At 39.7% G+C, this 17,168-nt stretch overlaps 1 protein-coding gene across 11 annotated transcripts in view; it reads left to right on the top strand.

Moving 5' to 3' along the window:
* Positions 1-17,168, top strand: part of PAM (peptidylglycine alpha-amidating monooxygenase) — a 267,335-nt gene that overhangs the window by 172,012 nt on the left and 78,155 nt on the right. For all 11 annotated transcript variants that reach the window (XM_079786765.1, XM_079786768.1, XM_079786767.1 and 8 more), the window contains exons 7-8: positions 4,984-5,069; positions 6,398-6,481. In XM_079786765.1, the coding sequence (XP_079642891.1) occupies positions 4,984-5,069; positions 6,398-6,481 (170 nt within the window). The remainder of the gene's footprint in view (positions 1-4,983; positions 5,070-6,397; positions 6,482-17,168) is intronic.

The raw sequence follows: 17,168 nt of genomic DNA, 5'->3' as shown, positions 1-17,168 counted from the left end.
ACTTTAAGAGAATAGAATGTCATGGATGTAACCATTTTGACAGTTTCAATAGAAACAAACATTACGTAATTTTGAACATTTTTTTTTTTTGCCTCAGAAGACTAGTATTTATGTTAAACAAAATAGCAATATTATAGCACAGTACTCTCACATCTAACATTTAACATAGAACCAGAACTTCAAAAGCAGAACATCTTTGGTTCAAATCTCAGTTCTACTCCTTGATAGTTGTAATAAATATTACTCATATTATTTAACCTGTATTGGACTGCTTCCTCATTTGTAAAATGGGGATATTAATCCTGCCTAGTTGGGCCATTATGAAAAATAAGGGGATGTAAATAATGTGCTTGGCACAGTGCCTGGCACATAGGAGTACTGAATAAGTGGTAGTTATTATCCTTATTCATTTATTAATAAAATATTGATTAATAAAACATTGCACTATGTGCAAGCACTTTGTTAGGCACTGAGAGTTCGGCATGGACAAAACAGACACACTGCTCATATGGACTTTATTGCTTCTCTAATCTCATGGAGGGTTGTGGATATTGTGGCACTGTTTATCAGGCTGCTGCTGATACATCAATGCTCTTGTTTAGCTTTCCCATTAAATATCCTGATACTATGTTAATGGATACCCATTGCATTGAAATTCACATAGGGTTTGTCTGAATGGGAAATTATGTTCTGTGGTTTTATAAAACAGTTAATGAAATTTGAATACGTGACTCACTGGATGCAGTTTTGAAAGGTAAAGATATCCCACATATGCCATTGATTGATTTTATGTTGTGTTTCTTAAAGAAACATTCTAACTTTGGATTCATTTTCCTGTGGTTCTGTTAGAGGCTTAATGCATTAAAATTGGAAGAGAAGGCAGAGACTTATTAACTTGAGGGCCTGACACGTTTTTTAAAAAACTTGTTTAGCCAAAAGAAGAAATGAGTTATCATTTCTGATCTTCCCTGAGTAACCTTGGATTTTAAATAGCCTTTAACAGCTACAACCAGAGAGTACTTTTTAACAGTCAGTTGTGCTTTATTTGGATAATTTAAAATGACAGGCTAGCACTTTTCAGTTCTTGGCATAGTCTAAAAATATTCATGCCATCTGAATGGTCTCCCCATGGATTAGAGGTGAAAAGGTTCTACAGTAAAGGTTCAGGAATCCGGAATGGTTTTATTTTCAAATGTTAATTCTCATCATTTTTGCAGTGAATACTAGGAAACCGCAAGGGAGCTATGTGAATCTTTTCACAATTAATTGGCTTAATCTGGAGGAGCCTTTAGGAGAAGCTGCTGAAAGAATAAGGAGCCTGGTTGATGAGGCCTGAAATTACAACAGCCATTGATCAAGGGTTGGTTACATTGCTTCCTAACCTTCAGACTCTTATTAATAAGGGGAGTACCAAGATGGCGTGGCTCAGTGGTTGAGCGCCAACCTACAAACCAGGAGGTCACAGGCCGATTCCCTGTCAGGGCACTTGCCCAGGTTGCTGGCTGGGGCATGCAGGAGGCAGCCAATCCATGATTCTCACCATTGATGTTTCAATCTCTCTCTCCCTCTTCCTTCCTCTCAGAAATCAATAAAAATATATTAATAAATAAAGAAGGATAGTAAAAATTCTATTTTGGTTAAGACCCTTTTTGGAGAGCCAAAATATACAATATCCACTTTATCCTGTCATTCCTGTTATGTGGAGAAAATAGGATGCTATTTTTATTTAAAATGGGAAATGGAAATCTGAAAATGAGGAGGTGCAGGGATTGAAGCCCAATGCTCTTTGCCACTCTCTTGTGTCGTCCACTATAGAATCCATTGCTCTCGGCCTCTTGTATTTCCTCTCCCTTAGTCCTCTCACTCATTGGGTTTTTAGGATTCGTTTCAACATCCCAGCTCCCTCCAGTGAATCATTCTTTGCTCAGTCTTGAGTTTAGTACATTCTTTAAAAAATCATAAAACGGGATTTTGAAAAGCAAACCAAAGTTTGCTTTTGAAGCTCTTTTACCAGAACGGATAAGTCAGAAGAACTGATGTAGGATTTGGTTTTAGAAGTTGCATGCACAACTTGCAAGGTAGTGCAGAGATGACAGTAGTCATCAAAGCTTATCTTCAGACAGTACCTTTCTCTGCCTGCAAGTCATTCTCACAAACTGAGGCAGAAGGAAGTATGACAGCCAGAGGCTGGAATCATGGCTCCACTGTGTGACCTTTGGCAGTTACCTAACCTCTCTGAGCTTATTCCGCTGTAAAGTACAACCTACTTGCAATATTCTTGTGAGAATGAACTTAAGCTTGTTTGTACCAAATACCAGGCAAGCAATAATTCGAATTTGTTGTTATGTAATATTTTTGTTAAAACTTCTTAACTAAACTTAAAAAAATATTTTTATACTTGACAGTACAATAAAATTTAGGCCAATTCAATTCTTTAAGTATTTGTATATGAAAAGTTAACATTGTACTTTGCAGTTAAGATCGCCAAGCATTTCTTGAATATTTACTAAATGCCAGGCAGGGTTGTAAGTGTTGGGAGTGCAGGGTAAAAGATATGACCCCAAACTTCAGTGTGCACAGCCTGGTTGAGGAGGAGATAAATACGCTGATTCGTAGGGTGAATGCTGTGGTTAACGAATGGGAGTTGGATGGGGTGGGGGTCAGAGAAAGCTCCCCGAGGAGGAAGACATGAGCGGAATCTTGAAGGAGAAGGTGAGAAGCACAAGTTTCTCGGGCAGAGAGCTGGGAAGGTGTTCTCCAGGCAAAGGAACAGTGGGGAAGAGAGAGATTAGACCCTGGCAGCCACTTGGCATGACGAATAAGCTTTTATTTTTCCTGGAGCTATAACAAGGTCCCAGATCATGAAAGGCCTTATGCTACCATGTTTGGATTTTGTGATTCTTGGGAAGCATTTGAAAGATTTTGTGCCAGCGAGTGACATAATCAGATATGTCACTGAGAAAAATTTACTGAACCAGTTCTCTCGATTGTATTTCACTGTTTCGTTCTGGTTCTTACTAGTCACGCACTGAATCGACTTCCACAGCAGAGGAAATAATTATCTTGTTTAAACTAAGACTGTCGTCACAGTGATGTTAGGCACTGTACATTCATGGTCTTTGTTGAAAGCTATAAAAATTGTCACGCAGATCTTTAAGTTTTAGTAGCTGACAGCGGTGAGATACAAAGTTCATCACATCAGACAATCTCCATGTTTTAGTCATTGTAGCCTGAGGCCAAGTGCTTTGGGCACTGTCCAGGACCCTCAGCCTTTCAGCACACTTGGCACAAGGACGTCCCAGACATTTGCTCCAGTGCGTGTCTCACATGGTAAGGTAATGATCCTTCACCATAAGTATATCGTTCTTGACAGTGAACAGTAAGGACCCACCGGTTGATGTGTTTTACATGGCACATTACCCAGTTTCTTTCTGCAGCCTGCCGTACAGAGGCCATTCCTAACAAGAATAGTTGCTGTACATAACCTGTGGGGAGCTCCGGTTCCTGGCCCCTCACCCTTTATTCAGACAGGTACCAGTTGTCTGCACTCACTGCCTATCTCACCCCATTTCTGACTACAAGCAAGAATCAGGTTAGGAGTCCCTTCCTCTGAGTAGGAAGGTACTTCTCACCAATGGTTTTCTTGATTGTGCCCTGGCTGTTCTCAGGCTTCTTGCCTTGGTTTCTAACCCCTTTAGGGAGTCACCAGGGTCTGCCCTTTCTTCCCCTCCAGGTCAGGGGCAGTACACATTTTCTTCTCTGTGAGCCTGCCTTCTGCCCAAGAAGCTATGTTTGACCTTGCCCTTGATTGTCCTCAGATCTTTCAGATCTGCCTGAACTCCTGATTCTGACCCTGCTTGGTGCTAATTTCTCAAAACATAGATTTATAAAAGCAGCATAAAAATGTCACCTAATGGTGGTTTTGAACAAATCCAATTCTATAACAGAACACATTAGGAGATATAGTGTAATGGGGGTGGGGGCTTATGTGGTTTGGAGTCAGCTTACCATTTATGAAATTGGATCTACACCAGTGTGCTAGTTACTGTACCAGGCGCCTTACACACATCAGCATCGCAGCCCTTCCAGAGAGGTTTCTGTACGGGCTGTCTCTGCCGATAGACCTGCTCAAGATACACAGCTGTTAAGGGAGGTTCTGGGATTCACCTCTTTCTGCCTGTGCTCCTTTCCCCATCCAGCCCTGCCTCTCAACAGTGAATCATCAGATAACGTGAATGTTTTGTTAAGTAATGCATTACCCTGGTATTATGCTTTGAGGTTTATAAAGTGCTTTCATATACATCTCATTTGACTTGCTGGGTAACTCTTGTGAGGTAAGTGTAAATATCTATCTTACAAGAGAGAAAACTGAGGCTCACTAAGATACAGTGATTTGCACAACATGAAACATCTTGTGACACCACCAATGTTCATAAACTTTAAAGAAGTCCAAGGGTTCTTGAACCCTTTGAGTGGGCTATGCTTGTATTGTTCACCCTAATGAGCGTAGGCACTGCGTACTGTTTGTTGCAGCAGCCAAAGACTTACTGATAACATTGATCCCCGAAGCGGAAAGGTGTGACGTTCCTTTTAGCCCACTTCTAAATATCCTCTGCGTTAACTTTGGTTTATTCAGACTCTCTATGTGATGCTTATTTTTTCTACCTGATTACTTCATGTACATTCCACATATGAACATACTGAATTAGAAATTGTATAGCTACCGCACAGGATTGTTTTACATTAGGCAACAAACAAACAAACAAAAAATCTCCTTTTGCATGTGCTTTTTTTTCACATTGAAAATATTCTTTGCTTCAGTCTTTATTAGGATCTTAAGGCTGATCTGACTACAATGAAAATATATTGATGTAGTATTTTACTTTGTTTTGTAACATTTTCTCTTATCCCCCCATCACAGTGAGTGATTTATGCATTTTACTATTTGAATCTTTATTTATAGCTACTTTTCCTTTATTTCAGGTTTTGTGATGAAGGAACCTGTACAGACAAAGCCAACATCCTGTATGCCTGGGCAAGAAATGCTCCCCCTACCAGACTCCCCAAAGGTACATCTGGGGCCTCTTGGACAGTTTTACATTAAGCTGCTTGATTTCTGATTCCAAAGTACTTTTTATTATATGTCCTTTCCAACAGTTGTTGACAATGTTCCGTTCTGCAGTTCCACACTAAGAAAGAACGGTATGGCTTGCTTTGTATTGAAAAGATTTCATTTAGGGAGTTACTCTTTCTCCCTGTAATTTGCCCACATGACAGTTTAGATAGAAAACAACCAAGTTCACCTCAAGACACCTTTGGCCTCGGGCACATTGGTTCTGGACAGCAGGAGAGGTTCAGAGGCCAGGACAGGCAGGAATGAAATAAACTGCTGCTTCAGCAAACAGATTTTTTTTTATAGTCCTGGAACCTGGGTATTTAGGAGGATGCCAAACCTCACTGGCTTTCTGACTTCACCTCTAACTGTTTATGGCTTCCAATGTGTGAGTGAATTATCAGACTCTCTTTTATTACCTGAATGTTTTTTAATATCAAAGCAAATGCACCATTCCATTACAGAATAGGGGGCGGGAGCGGGGGTGGGGGCGTAAAAGGGGGCTTGATAAGTACATAGTCCTCTCCTGCCTCAGTAACTCCTGTCAGCTCTAACTGACCTCTGTTTTGCTTTGCTTCAGAATCCGCTCTATAGTTTGCCAGGCAGCCACCACCAAGCAAGTTTGGAAATTAATAAGGGGGTCTGTCATTTATTTGTTGACATTTTAAAGACCCATGAGTAGAGCAGAAAGAAAAATATTTCTCCACCTCTCAATATTTTCTCGGTAGATAATTTTTAGCTTACTAGCAAACTCTATTAATAGTAAGACTATTAGGAACCCTTCAGAGTCCAAAAATTTATTGGCATACTGGAGTTTTTAATCTAGTTGGTAACAGTTTCCTCACTAACATTTTTGCAGATACCTGTTTTCATATGGAAAGAAAAGTAATTTCTCTGAGAGGCTCCTATATTCAGTCAGCAAATAAAAATGAGTATGAATATATACAAAGTAAAATGTCTTGCATAATCAAGAAAATAATTTTGTTTTGCTTTATTCTGTTTTTTCCAAAATGAGCGAATTGTCCTCTTAAAGTGTAGGTGGTTACCCTGGTTCTGAGGGGGAAACTATGCACAGAATTCTATCAGAGCTTTGAGAAGGATTGATAGGTTATATTAGAAATTATCAGAAAATGCCTAGTTTATTTTCATTTTCATATTACAGTTTCATATGCGATATGCTATTTTATTTCCCTTTGGATTTCACAGATCAGTAACCTGAGATTAGCTCCATTTTAGGCTTCCATTTCTAAAATATTAATTTATCACATTTTTATAAATCTTTAGGTGTTGGATTCAGAGTTGGAGGAGAGACTGGAAGTAAATACTTTGTACTACAAGTTCACTATGGGGACATTAGTGCATTTAGAGGTAAGTTTTGAAATATTGGAACTAAGCACAACTTTCACGACTGTGCTGTTTAAAATATATATACTAACTATTATCCACTTAATAAAAGGAAGACTTGACCACACCCTCGGGGCCCACTAGGAAACAACTGTCTTTGTTTCTTTTCATTTGGGCCAATGGGGGGAAATGACTTTTCTTTTGAAGGGCGTATTGTCTTATGCATCCCACTGTGCTTTCTTCTACGCTGACTTTAGGGTGCTTTGGCTTTTCAAGGTATTATTTTATCTACCCGCTTCCATTAGGAGATTCCTTCCAAGCAGCATGGTCAGAGAGTGTAGGGACTAGTAAATTATTTAATTCTGTAAGCAAGCCCTTGGGAGCATCAGCAAGTTTTGCAATACCAGGGAGGTTCTCAAACCCTCAGGCTCATGTCAGTGCTTTATCTATAATCCACACATTCCACTTAACGAACTCAGCCATTGACCACTGTATTCCTGCAAAAACCACCCACCCCTTAGACACCCACTGCTGAGCACTACACTAGGCTCCTGCTGCTCTGCCCATGATTACTATGCACTTCATTTAAATGCTCCTTTTCTTGTTATAGAATCATTAACATGAGGAAGGGTCCCTGTTCCCAAGGCAACCGGGACTGGTGCTTGTTATTTCTTCTGCCGTATTTAGTTAAACTTCAGCTGAATTCTAGGTGCACTCTCCTTTGTTCATGGGAGTGTAAACATTGAGCAGTCTTCTCCTTGGCTTGTCAGTTTTCATACCGTCTTGCTGACTTACCCATATTTCTCCAAGTTCTCTATTTTAACATTATATTTCTATTAACTAACCGGATATATTTCCCTCTCCAGACATATTAGCTTTCTGTCCCACATCTAAGTCTAGAAGTACATGTCCATCTACGCCTACTAATGTCCTCTGGGGCCTTAGCTGAGACGTTCCACAGATTCTCAGCATCCAGGATGGGGACAATAAATGTATCTTCCTCTGGGAAAAGATGTTGGAAAAAATACTTTTATGTCATTGAAAAATTACAATTAGTACTTCAATTAGATGTATCATCAATTAAGCAAGCTCCTGTGGACCAGCCCATGAATCCAGCTTCCAAATAAAACTTGTTTTCATATTAAAACATGCTTTGAGTTATATATAAATAGCTTTTCATTTTGGGAACAGAACCTAATCTTACATTGTTAACTGTAGTGCTAAGACAAGGTTTTGTTGAAAACAAAGGAATAATTAATGTTTGTGTTTAAGGAACAAAGACAGAAATTATGTGCTCTAAAAATTAACTATGTTGGCATCAGAGTTCTGACTTCCAAAGCATTGACAATACTGTAATTTTTCTAAAAAGGCAAAGAAGGCTTTCCCTGACCACACAACTAGCATATCCACACATGCTCCCCGCTCCCTGCTCTATATCCCTCTATAGAACCCCTAGACTTTCCTTTTCAACCTAATTCCTCTTAGCTTTGTAGTCCTAACAGGTATTGCATTGATGCTCTGGGGAAATGATGATATATACTATTTCTTAAAATATATTGCTGCAATAATTCAATGTAAATTAATTTATTACTGATGAGGAATTTGGGCCTGGAGATTATTATGCTAAGCGAAATAAGCCAGTCAGAGAAAGACAAATACCATATGATCTTACTAATATGTGGACCCTAATGAATAAAATAAACTGATGAACAAAATAGAAACAGAGGCATGGATACATGGAACAGACTGACAGAGGTCTGAGGGGGTGGGAGGACTGGAAAAAAGAAGGTGAAGAGATTAGCCAAAGAACATACATGCATAGCCTGTGTTGACACAGACAACAGTGTGGTGAAGGCCAGGGGAGGGAAGGGGAGGGTTGGGTGGAGGTGGGCAAAGTGGGGGGAAATGGGACATCTCTAATAGTCTCAACAATGTTTTTTTAAAAAAGGAATTTGTAATTTGTTTAATCTAGGGGTAATTAAAAAGTATTGATAGTTACTATGTAAATATATATAAAAGATTGATGTGAAACTTTTATATTAATTTTTTATGTTTCACTTTTTCGAGAGTCATTTTTGTGAAAGAAGGTATGAGGTAGAAAGATTACTGGTGCTGTAATTCATAGACCTTATTGTAATATAATGAAAATATAAACAATTTTCGTTCATGTAACTCACTCAGTTGTATTAGGTGTTATCTTGTGCCTTAAGTGATGCATGTCTTAGAATAGTAAATAAACACATGGGAAAATGTCAAATCTCACTAAAACAATGAGAGATCATTTTACATTTATTAAATTAGGGGTGAGTGGAGATTGAATTCTAAAACCTAGGACTGCCAGGGTTTGGATGAATCTGGAAGAGTTTGGGGAGCTTTATAAATTAGTGCAGTGTTTTGAAATGCAATTTTAGTATATTATATACATTTTACATAGAACATTAAAATCTTGCTGTAGGCTTTTATCCTAAAGAAAGAGGTTGTTTTTTTTCTTTTTTAAAAAAAAATTATGTACCTACCCACAGTTATTTATGCACCATTAACTATTAATATGAAAAACCAGAAGTTAACAAATATCCCTTAATAGGGGACTAGTTAAATAAATGTTATAACAACAAAAATAGCTAAGCATAAAGTTTTAAATATACTACATAAAACTATATGTACGCTTGTATGTTTGCAAGGATTATAAAGAACAAGGAAGAATAGGGAACAGTCAATAAACATGAAAGACAGGATTGTGTGGATTTTTTTCCCCTTCAGAATGTTTTAACATCATATTTTTAAATTCCACAAGTAGAAGCACTATGCTAAGTCCCTCAGTACCTGCCAGTGAGTGTATTGCATTCTCTCCCTGGTTCTCCTGACAGAGAAGAGCTCATGTAAATCTCTATATGCCTGATTTGATTTATGTAAGGAGTGACTTGTACTCTTAAAAGTTTCTACACTGTGATCATACACTTGCCCTCAGATGGCACCTAGAAGTGGAAAATAATTATATCATCATATCTTCTAATGATTAAAAATACATCATAGGTGTTATATATGTACTATACACCCATTTATAATCATATTAGTATCAGTGAAGATTTGAACTTAATGTTGTTAAAACTATTGATGATGACATAAATTGTGCATCAGAAACAGACTAAGGCTATGTGGAAATTACTGCACTCTTCTGAAAAGGGGGGAGTATTTTGCATAAGAGTATGAGCCTTTTTCCACACAGGGAAGGTTTTAGACAAGGTACATGCCTAGGAATTTTATTTAATGAAGCACCAATAGTGAAGGTAAAATTGCTTCTAAAATTTGTTGGACTGTGGTCAAGTATCAGGGAGAATATAACCTGAAGCCAACTGGGTATGATCTCTGTTAGTAGGAAAAAATTGGGTGTGAGTTCTGTGGGATAACATGCAATGTTTGTTTTGTTTGAGTTTTTGTTTGTTTGGGAAATTGCACAGAATGTGAAGCTGTAAAAACATCATTTATAAGCAGCCAACTTTATTAAATGCCATGTCAGTCGGAGTGTCAGACCTGTGCTGGGTATACTAATCTTCCTGCCCCTGGGCGTTGAGTATATTCCAGCAGGGGAAAGAACAACAAAACCAGAGTTTATAGGCAGTTGTAGAAATGCATTCCAGGCCTGGAGGCTGTGGAAAGGCAGTGGACGGGTCTGCCCGGAAGGGAAGGGGCCCGTCGTCTGTGAAAGGCGTCTTAGAGGATGGAACCAGAGCAAGGATTTGAACAGTGATCAGGGGCCCCCTGTAGACAGGGGAAGGAGAAGACAGAATCCAGACAAAGGTAAAGGCACTGCGTAGACGCAGGAGAGTGAAAAGCCTCATGTCCTCGAGGAACTGGTGGTCATTTGGCGTCTCTGTGAAACGCAAAGGGGGAAGTGGCAAGGAATGAGAAGAGAGGTGAAAGGTGGGGACCAGACCATAAAGATTCTTGTTCAGACCTGATTCTGAAGGCACTCAGAGAGTTTATTAGCCAAGCAGTAACCCAATCAGATTTCCACTTCAGTCCTAGTCTTGAGGGCATGGAAATATTACTACTGGCTGTACGAAGAAAGGACTGGGGCTCCAGGAGGCCACGGTGAGCCAGGCCTGGGGCCCCGGAAGGCCAGCATGAGTTCTTTTTTTAAATGCAGGCTTTCTATAAATTAATATTCTGTGGAAAACAGAATGTAATCTAATTAGAAATGAGAGTCCCATATAGGCAATAGCATAGTGCAGGGGTTAGGTGATTGAACCAGATGGCCTGGCAATGACACTTGCTGGTTTTGTTACCCTCACCAAGTTTCCAAACCTCCCTGCTCACCTCCTCTATAATGTGGGATCATAATGGTTCTTATAAAGGTACCTGGTAAGTACTAAATAAATGTTAACTAGTGTCATTATAGTCCCTGTGAAATACTTAAGGGGACATAAATTCTCCCGAAATGCATAGTCGTCATAGTTGCCCATAATATGAAGAGTATATTGGTTACTTTTTCAGGGTATTGTAATTTCTCATCATGCTTAGACAGAACCGTGTTCACGTCTGTCACATCGCTGGAGAAGTTTCCTGGTTTTCATCTGTGTGTCCTGTTCTCCACAGCAGTTTTGTTATTTGTAGTTCAGTTAAACAAAGAAACTACAAGATAAGTCCCTGTACTTAAGGAGATTAGAATAGTGGGAACTAGAGTTTCCTCTTCGTCCTTTTTTTCTTTCTATGTTTTTTCAATAATCTTCTTCCAAAGTGACAATTCTGAGATTGCTGCAAAAATTTTCCACATTTCTTCAGGATGTTTGGCCCAGGGAAATCTTAAGAAAACTCTTGGCCTCTCCTTTCCAGAGGGCCTGGCATTAGCTTACTAGTCTCCAACAGTAACTCATTCTCAAACCAGAAATCCGGTCGGAACTGATGCTCTTAAAATTCCTGTGTGCATAGGCTCTGACTCTCTTTGGGTTGGCAAAATGTCCATGCTGCTTACTATCCATAAGCCTCGGTCATGCTTAGGAAAACTAACTGGTGTTCCTTCTGAAGGATACAGACCACACATACACAAACACACGCACATAAATTTTAACATGTTCCTAGGAGTATATAGCTATAAGATTTATTTCCCTTAGGATTGGGTATTTAGTATTTATATTTTAAATGAGAGGAATGATAATTGGGGATTGTTTTCAACTCTCCTTTATGTGAGTTCTAAGAAGTTTCATCTCCAAATTCCTGGGGTTATCTATATATATAAAAGCCTAAGCGACCGTTATGACCGGTCGACCAGTCTCTATGACATGCACTGACCACCAAGGGGCATACGCTCAAAGCAGGAGCTGCCCCCTGGTAGTCAGTGTGTTCCCACAGCCTACCTCCTGCAGCTGGCCAACCTCCCCAAGGCCCTCCCCCATTTCTCCCCCCAGCTGGCAGGCCCTGATCGGGACTGGGCGAGATGGCCCCAATCAGCCTTGATAGCTGGGCAGGCCTAGGGACCCCACCCATATATGAATTTGTGCACTGGGCCTCTAGTCCTATCTAATAAAAGAGTAATATGCAAATTGACCATCACTCCAACACACAAGATGGCCGCCCCCATGTGGTCAAAAATGGCTGCCCCCATGTGGACACAAGATGGCTGCCACAAGATGGCCAGCAGGGGAGAGCAGTTGGGAGGGACCATGCCTGCAAGGGAGGGCAGTGTGGGCAATCAGGCCAGCAGGGGAGGGCCGTTAGGAGGGACCAGGCTTGCAAGGGAGGGCAGTTGGGGGCGATCATGCCTACAGGGGAGGGCAGTTAGGGGTGACCAGGCTGGCAGAGGAGGGAAGTTGGGGGCGACTGGACCTGCAGGAAAGGGCAGTTGGGGGAGACCAGGCCTGCAGGGGAGGGAAGTTGGGTGCAAACATGCCTGCAGGGGAGGACTGTTAGGGGTGACCAGGCTGGCAGGGGAGGGCAGTTAGGGGCAATCGGGCTGGCAGGGGAGCAGTTAGGCATCAATAAGGCTGGCAGAGGAGTGGTTAGGGAGTGATCAGGCTGGCAGGCAGGCGAGCAGTTGGGAGCCAGCAATCCTGGATTGTGAGAGGGATGTCCAACTGCCCATTTAGGCCCGATCCTACCAGGACATCCCTCAAGGGGTGCCAGATTGGAGAGGGTGCAGGCTGGGCTGAGAGACACCCCTCCCCCCCCCCCGTGCACAAATTTCATGCACCAGGCCTCTAGTGTTATTATAAATCACATGAAATTCTAATTAGAACGCTTAAACAATGAATCATTTTCAGTAGTCAAGTTTTCCAGAAAGGTGAGGTTTTAACTGTTTAAATACTCTAATTTTAAAATATTTGGGCATAAATCTTTCCTAAATTAGCATATGCTTTATGAAATTAAAATAGTTGGTATATTTTAACTGCTTACAGCTGTGTCCAACATAGAGCCAAAAATGTTAACTGTACTTCTTATCCCAGGCCCCCTTCTCTTCATAGTTTTGGGATATCATTCTGAATATCAACTACTGCACAACGATTTCCCTCAAAATTTTAAGAGTAGAGTTTTTCCATGTTACTGGGCTTGCTGCCTTTTTCTATCTGCTTTTCTAGATTTTCTATAGCTTCCTCTGTTGTCAAGCTACCACTTCAATTCATCTTAATTCAAACAGAGCACTTCATGGAAAGAGGCAAAGATGACTAAGAACAGATTCCGCCTTCTGTAGCTCACTGTCCAATGGGAACAAATGGGAACAAATAAAACAATAACTGTAATCACATGAGCCAGTACACTCTCAGTACAGTGGGGGAGGGGGTTGAAAGCAGGCAAGACCACCCCGAGTGGAGAGATTCCCTGTTGCCGGATGGATTTCCTATTGGCCTCCTTCTCCCTGGTTCTAAATTGATGTGTTAGATGCAGAATCTAGGTAGCTATATTTACCATTGTTTGTAAATTTTAAAAAAGCAGAGTCTGAATTGAAGCCCTTAAAGGGAATTTTTTGAATAATGAAATCTTGGAACACTAGTGCCTGGCCTTGGTGACTTTCAGATTTGAATTCTCGTTGCCCTCTCTGTGCTGTTTCATCATGGCTTCTCTGTAGCTTAGGCCCAAACAGGTGCGTGTTACCGGCCACGGAACCTGCATTCAGGCACACACACTCCGCTCTCATGTGCACATACACACAGCGGGAGTTCCTGTCACACCGCGGCTGAAGGAGTAGTAGGGGAACCCAAGGGACTGGAAACAGTGGCAGGCAGGAGGCAAAGCAGGACTCCAGAGGAATCCTAATTCCCCTGCATCTCTGCCTTACAAGACGACCGCCAGGAAGCTATTGGAAAAGCTTCGAAATTGTGAGCCCAGGAGAAATCCCTTGCTAATGCATTTTTTAAGAAGGTGGAGCGTAGATCAGTGGCAGGGCAGCTACATTTAAAATTATTTCATTCCAGGATAAAGCAGACTCCTGTGACTCCCGTGTAAGCATTAGAGCGCTCTTGACTCCTTGCTACCTGATTGCTGAGATAGCGGGAAACCTCGGAAGATTGCTCCCCATTGCTCTCACTGTTGTCCTTTCTAAATCTGTCCTAGCAGCTTCCCCCTGCATGCTTTCCAGTGAGATAGACAAGCTGCTTTTTCTCACTCCTCTGCAAAGTGAGAGATACTCTGCATCAGGGTGCTTAAACCCTTGTATTTTCAAGCATTCTGGATTATTTTTCATACCTAAGAATTTCCTTTGAAATTACAGATATGGAGGGTGTTGTTAAAGCTTCCCTACCCCCAGGGAGATGCCTGAAAGCCATTGAGTCTCTACCCTGGGAGGCATGGATGGCACCTTTCTCGAACTCAGCCTGCACTCAGCCTGGCCTTCCCTGAGTGGGGCCCTGGCATGCACATGGTCCAGCATGCCTAATCTTTTTTATTCTAGGGCACACACCATGTTTCCACATTCACAACACCAGGGACAGCCACCTGCTTTAACAAGCCGCATCCTCAATAAATATAGACATGTGGTTCCAGGAAGGGTGCACTTCACCTGTTTCCCTTTTCTCTCCCAAGACCATTCATAGGGTGCCTGTGCCATTCAGCAAGTCTGCTTTCTTCCCTCCCCAACGCCCACTTCCTATTTCGCTAATAGCCCTTTATAAGCAGTACAAACTTTTATTTAAATACTTTGGCCCTTCATAAGCAGTACAAACTTTTATTTAAATACTTTGGCCCTTTATAAGCAGTACAAACTTTTATTTAAATACTTTGGCCCTTTATAAGCAGTACAAACTTTTATTTAAATACTTTGGACCAGATGTTGTTTAGTATTAAGAACTTACAACGTTTTTGAAAATACTCAAGTACATAATTTATATATTACATTGAGGGTCTGAGGCACCATCTCTGATCAAATACACTAATATTCACCTATAGCAAAATGTTCAAATAGTTACACTATCATAGATAAATAGACCATAAGTAGCATTACATTCATTTAGATCAGATTTTTCTGTCAAACTTTATTATGAAAAAACTTTAGGCTTTTCAGCTTTCAGAATTGCAAATAGTTCTAGTATTAGAACAAAGAAAACTATTCCTTGATACATGATATATCAGTTAAAATACTAACACAGGTTGGAGGACTCTAGATAAATTGAAATATTTTCCCATTAAAATAGTCTCTCAAACTTTATTTTGCATCTTTTGAGAAAATAATAAAAGTAAAATATCACTCATACTGCCTTACAATTTAAAAAATCTATAATATGAGGTGATGGTTGCACATGTCTGTGTAGATAATAAAAACCATTGAACTGTATGTACACTTTAAAGAGGTGAATTGTATGGTATGTGAATTATATCTCTTCAGTCCTATTTCCCTTTTCAACCCATCCCCACCTCCAAATAACTACCATTTATGTCTGCCAGTTTTTCATAGGCTTATCTCAACATTTCTCTATACACACAGAAACCTCAGACATACATATAGGAACGTTTTTCTTTTTTTGGACAAAGATAAGACCAAACTCTCCACAGATCTGCACCTGCTGTTGTTTTTAACTTACTGTACCCTGGACTTATTTCTAAGGCAGCACATGTAAAGCTCTTTCATTATTTTTAACAGTTGCCTAGTATTCTGTTGTACAGATGTACCATAATTTATAGATCCTGTTTTCTATTAAAGACGTTTAAGTCCTGGGTTTTTTGCTATCACAAGTAATGTTGCAATGAATGTTAACATTAGAAATGTTTTAGGTAACTATGTATTGCCACTGCAAGGTAGATTTCTAGAAATGAGATTTTTGGGTCATGGAGCATTTAAACTTGAACAGATTCCACCAAACACGACAAAACGGTTTTTCCAATTTGCAATCTAAAGTGAATAAATGAGACCCATATTCTTACCTGTACCAGATGTTTTCATACTTGAAAATGTTTGCCCAGTGTTTGCTTAAACAGAGATATTCCTTTTATTTCATTAAAGGATTTGAATTAATTGGAAGGTCTGAGTAGAATTACCTCAAAAGTACATAGTCTAGGTCAGGATTTCTCAAACTCTAACCTGAGAACTATCTGCACCAGAATCTCCCTGAGGTGCGTTTTAAAAGGAAAACTGCTGGTTGCAACCAGACCTACTGAATTAGATGCACAATAAGTAGAGTCTAGGTAGTGGTGTACTGGAGCTGCCTCATATTGACTCACAGGAGCCAATTATAATTTTCAGGAACTTTATTAACTGATTGTTTTTTCCCCTTTATTTTATTTTATTTTACTTTATTTTATTTTATTTTATTATATTTCCATCACCATTTATCCTCCATATACCCTCTCCCACTTCTACCCATCCCCTATATCTCGCAGTCACCACACTGAGCTGATTGTTCATTATAGCCATCATTAAAAATAAAGGCTATGAATACTCAAAAATCAACATCCAGTTATTTTACTACATTTTACTATTTTCTATCTTCTTGAGGGTATTTACATCTATTGTGTCTCTATTGTGAAAATATTATAAAATGATGTGCTAACTGCTCATCTCTTCCCAGCCCAGTGTTCAGTGATGTCACATTGATAGCTTGAAATCCATTAGGGTGGGGAAAATGACACCATGGGAATTGGCAAATGCTACAGATCAGTGCTTGATAAACTATTTTGTTGGTTGTTTAGATTTAAGAAAGGGAAAAGATGTCAATAATACAGATTATTCTGAATAGCCAAAAATTTGAGGAAATGCTCTTCTAGCATTTAGAAATTGTTATCCAATACAGCACGGATTCTGCTCACATCAGTGATGAGCAAATACACTTCCAACATGTCTTTGTGATTTCAATAAACACGAATATCCATAAACATTTTTGTCTTAACCACTCACTCATCAATACCAACCATAGCAAAAGAGTTTTTTTAATGCTGTGATATTTAATTGTTTATATGTAATTTATAATAAAGAGCATTACATATTTTATTATTTAAAAATTATATTAATAAAAATATAATAAATGTATCTATACACATAGGCATATTTTTCAGAGAGCCATGCACACTGCTGAGCCCAGGATTCTGAAATTTTAACAAGCTCCCCAGTTGATTTTTATGCAAACCAAAGTTTGACAACTGCAGCTCAAATTGTCCTAGTAAGCACTGAAGTTACTTCTGTATTTTTCCCCTTTGGTACAGGTATGTCAGGGCAGTCTCCTGAGGCTTGAGATAGGAGCAGAATCATTTGCATTTATCAAAATATGTATAATTAAACCTCAATTCTCTT

Source organism: Cnephaeus nilssonii (assembly GCF_951640355.1).
Source record: "Cnephaeus nilssonii genome assembly, chromosome: 2".
In the NCBI taxonomy this organism is placed as follows: Eukaryota; Metazoa; Chordata; class Mammalia; order Chiroptera; family Vespertilionidae; genus Cnephaeus; species Cnephaeus nilssonii.
The sequence above is the reverse complement of the archived record's forward strand: the minus strand, read 5'-3'. Positions and strand labels throughout refer to the sequence as shown.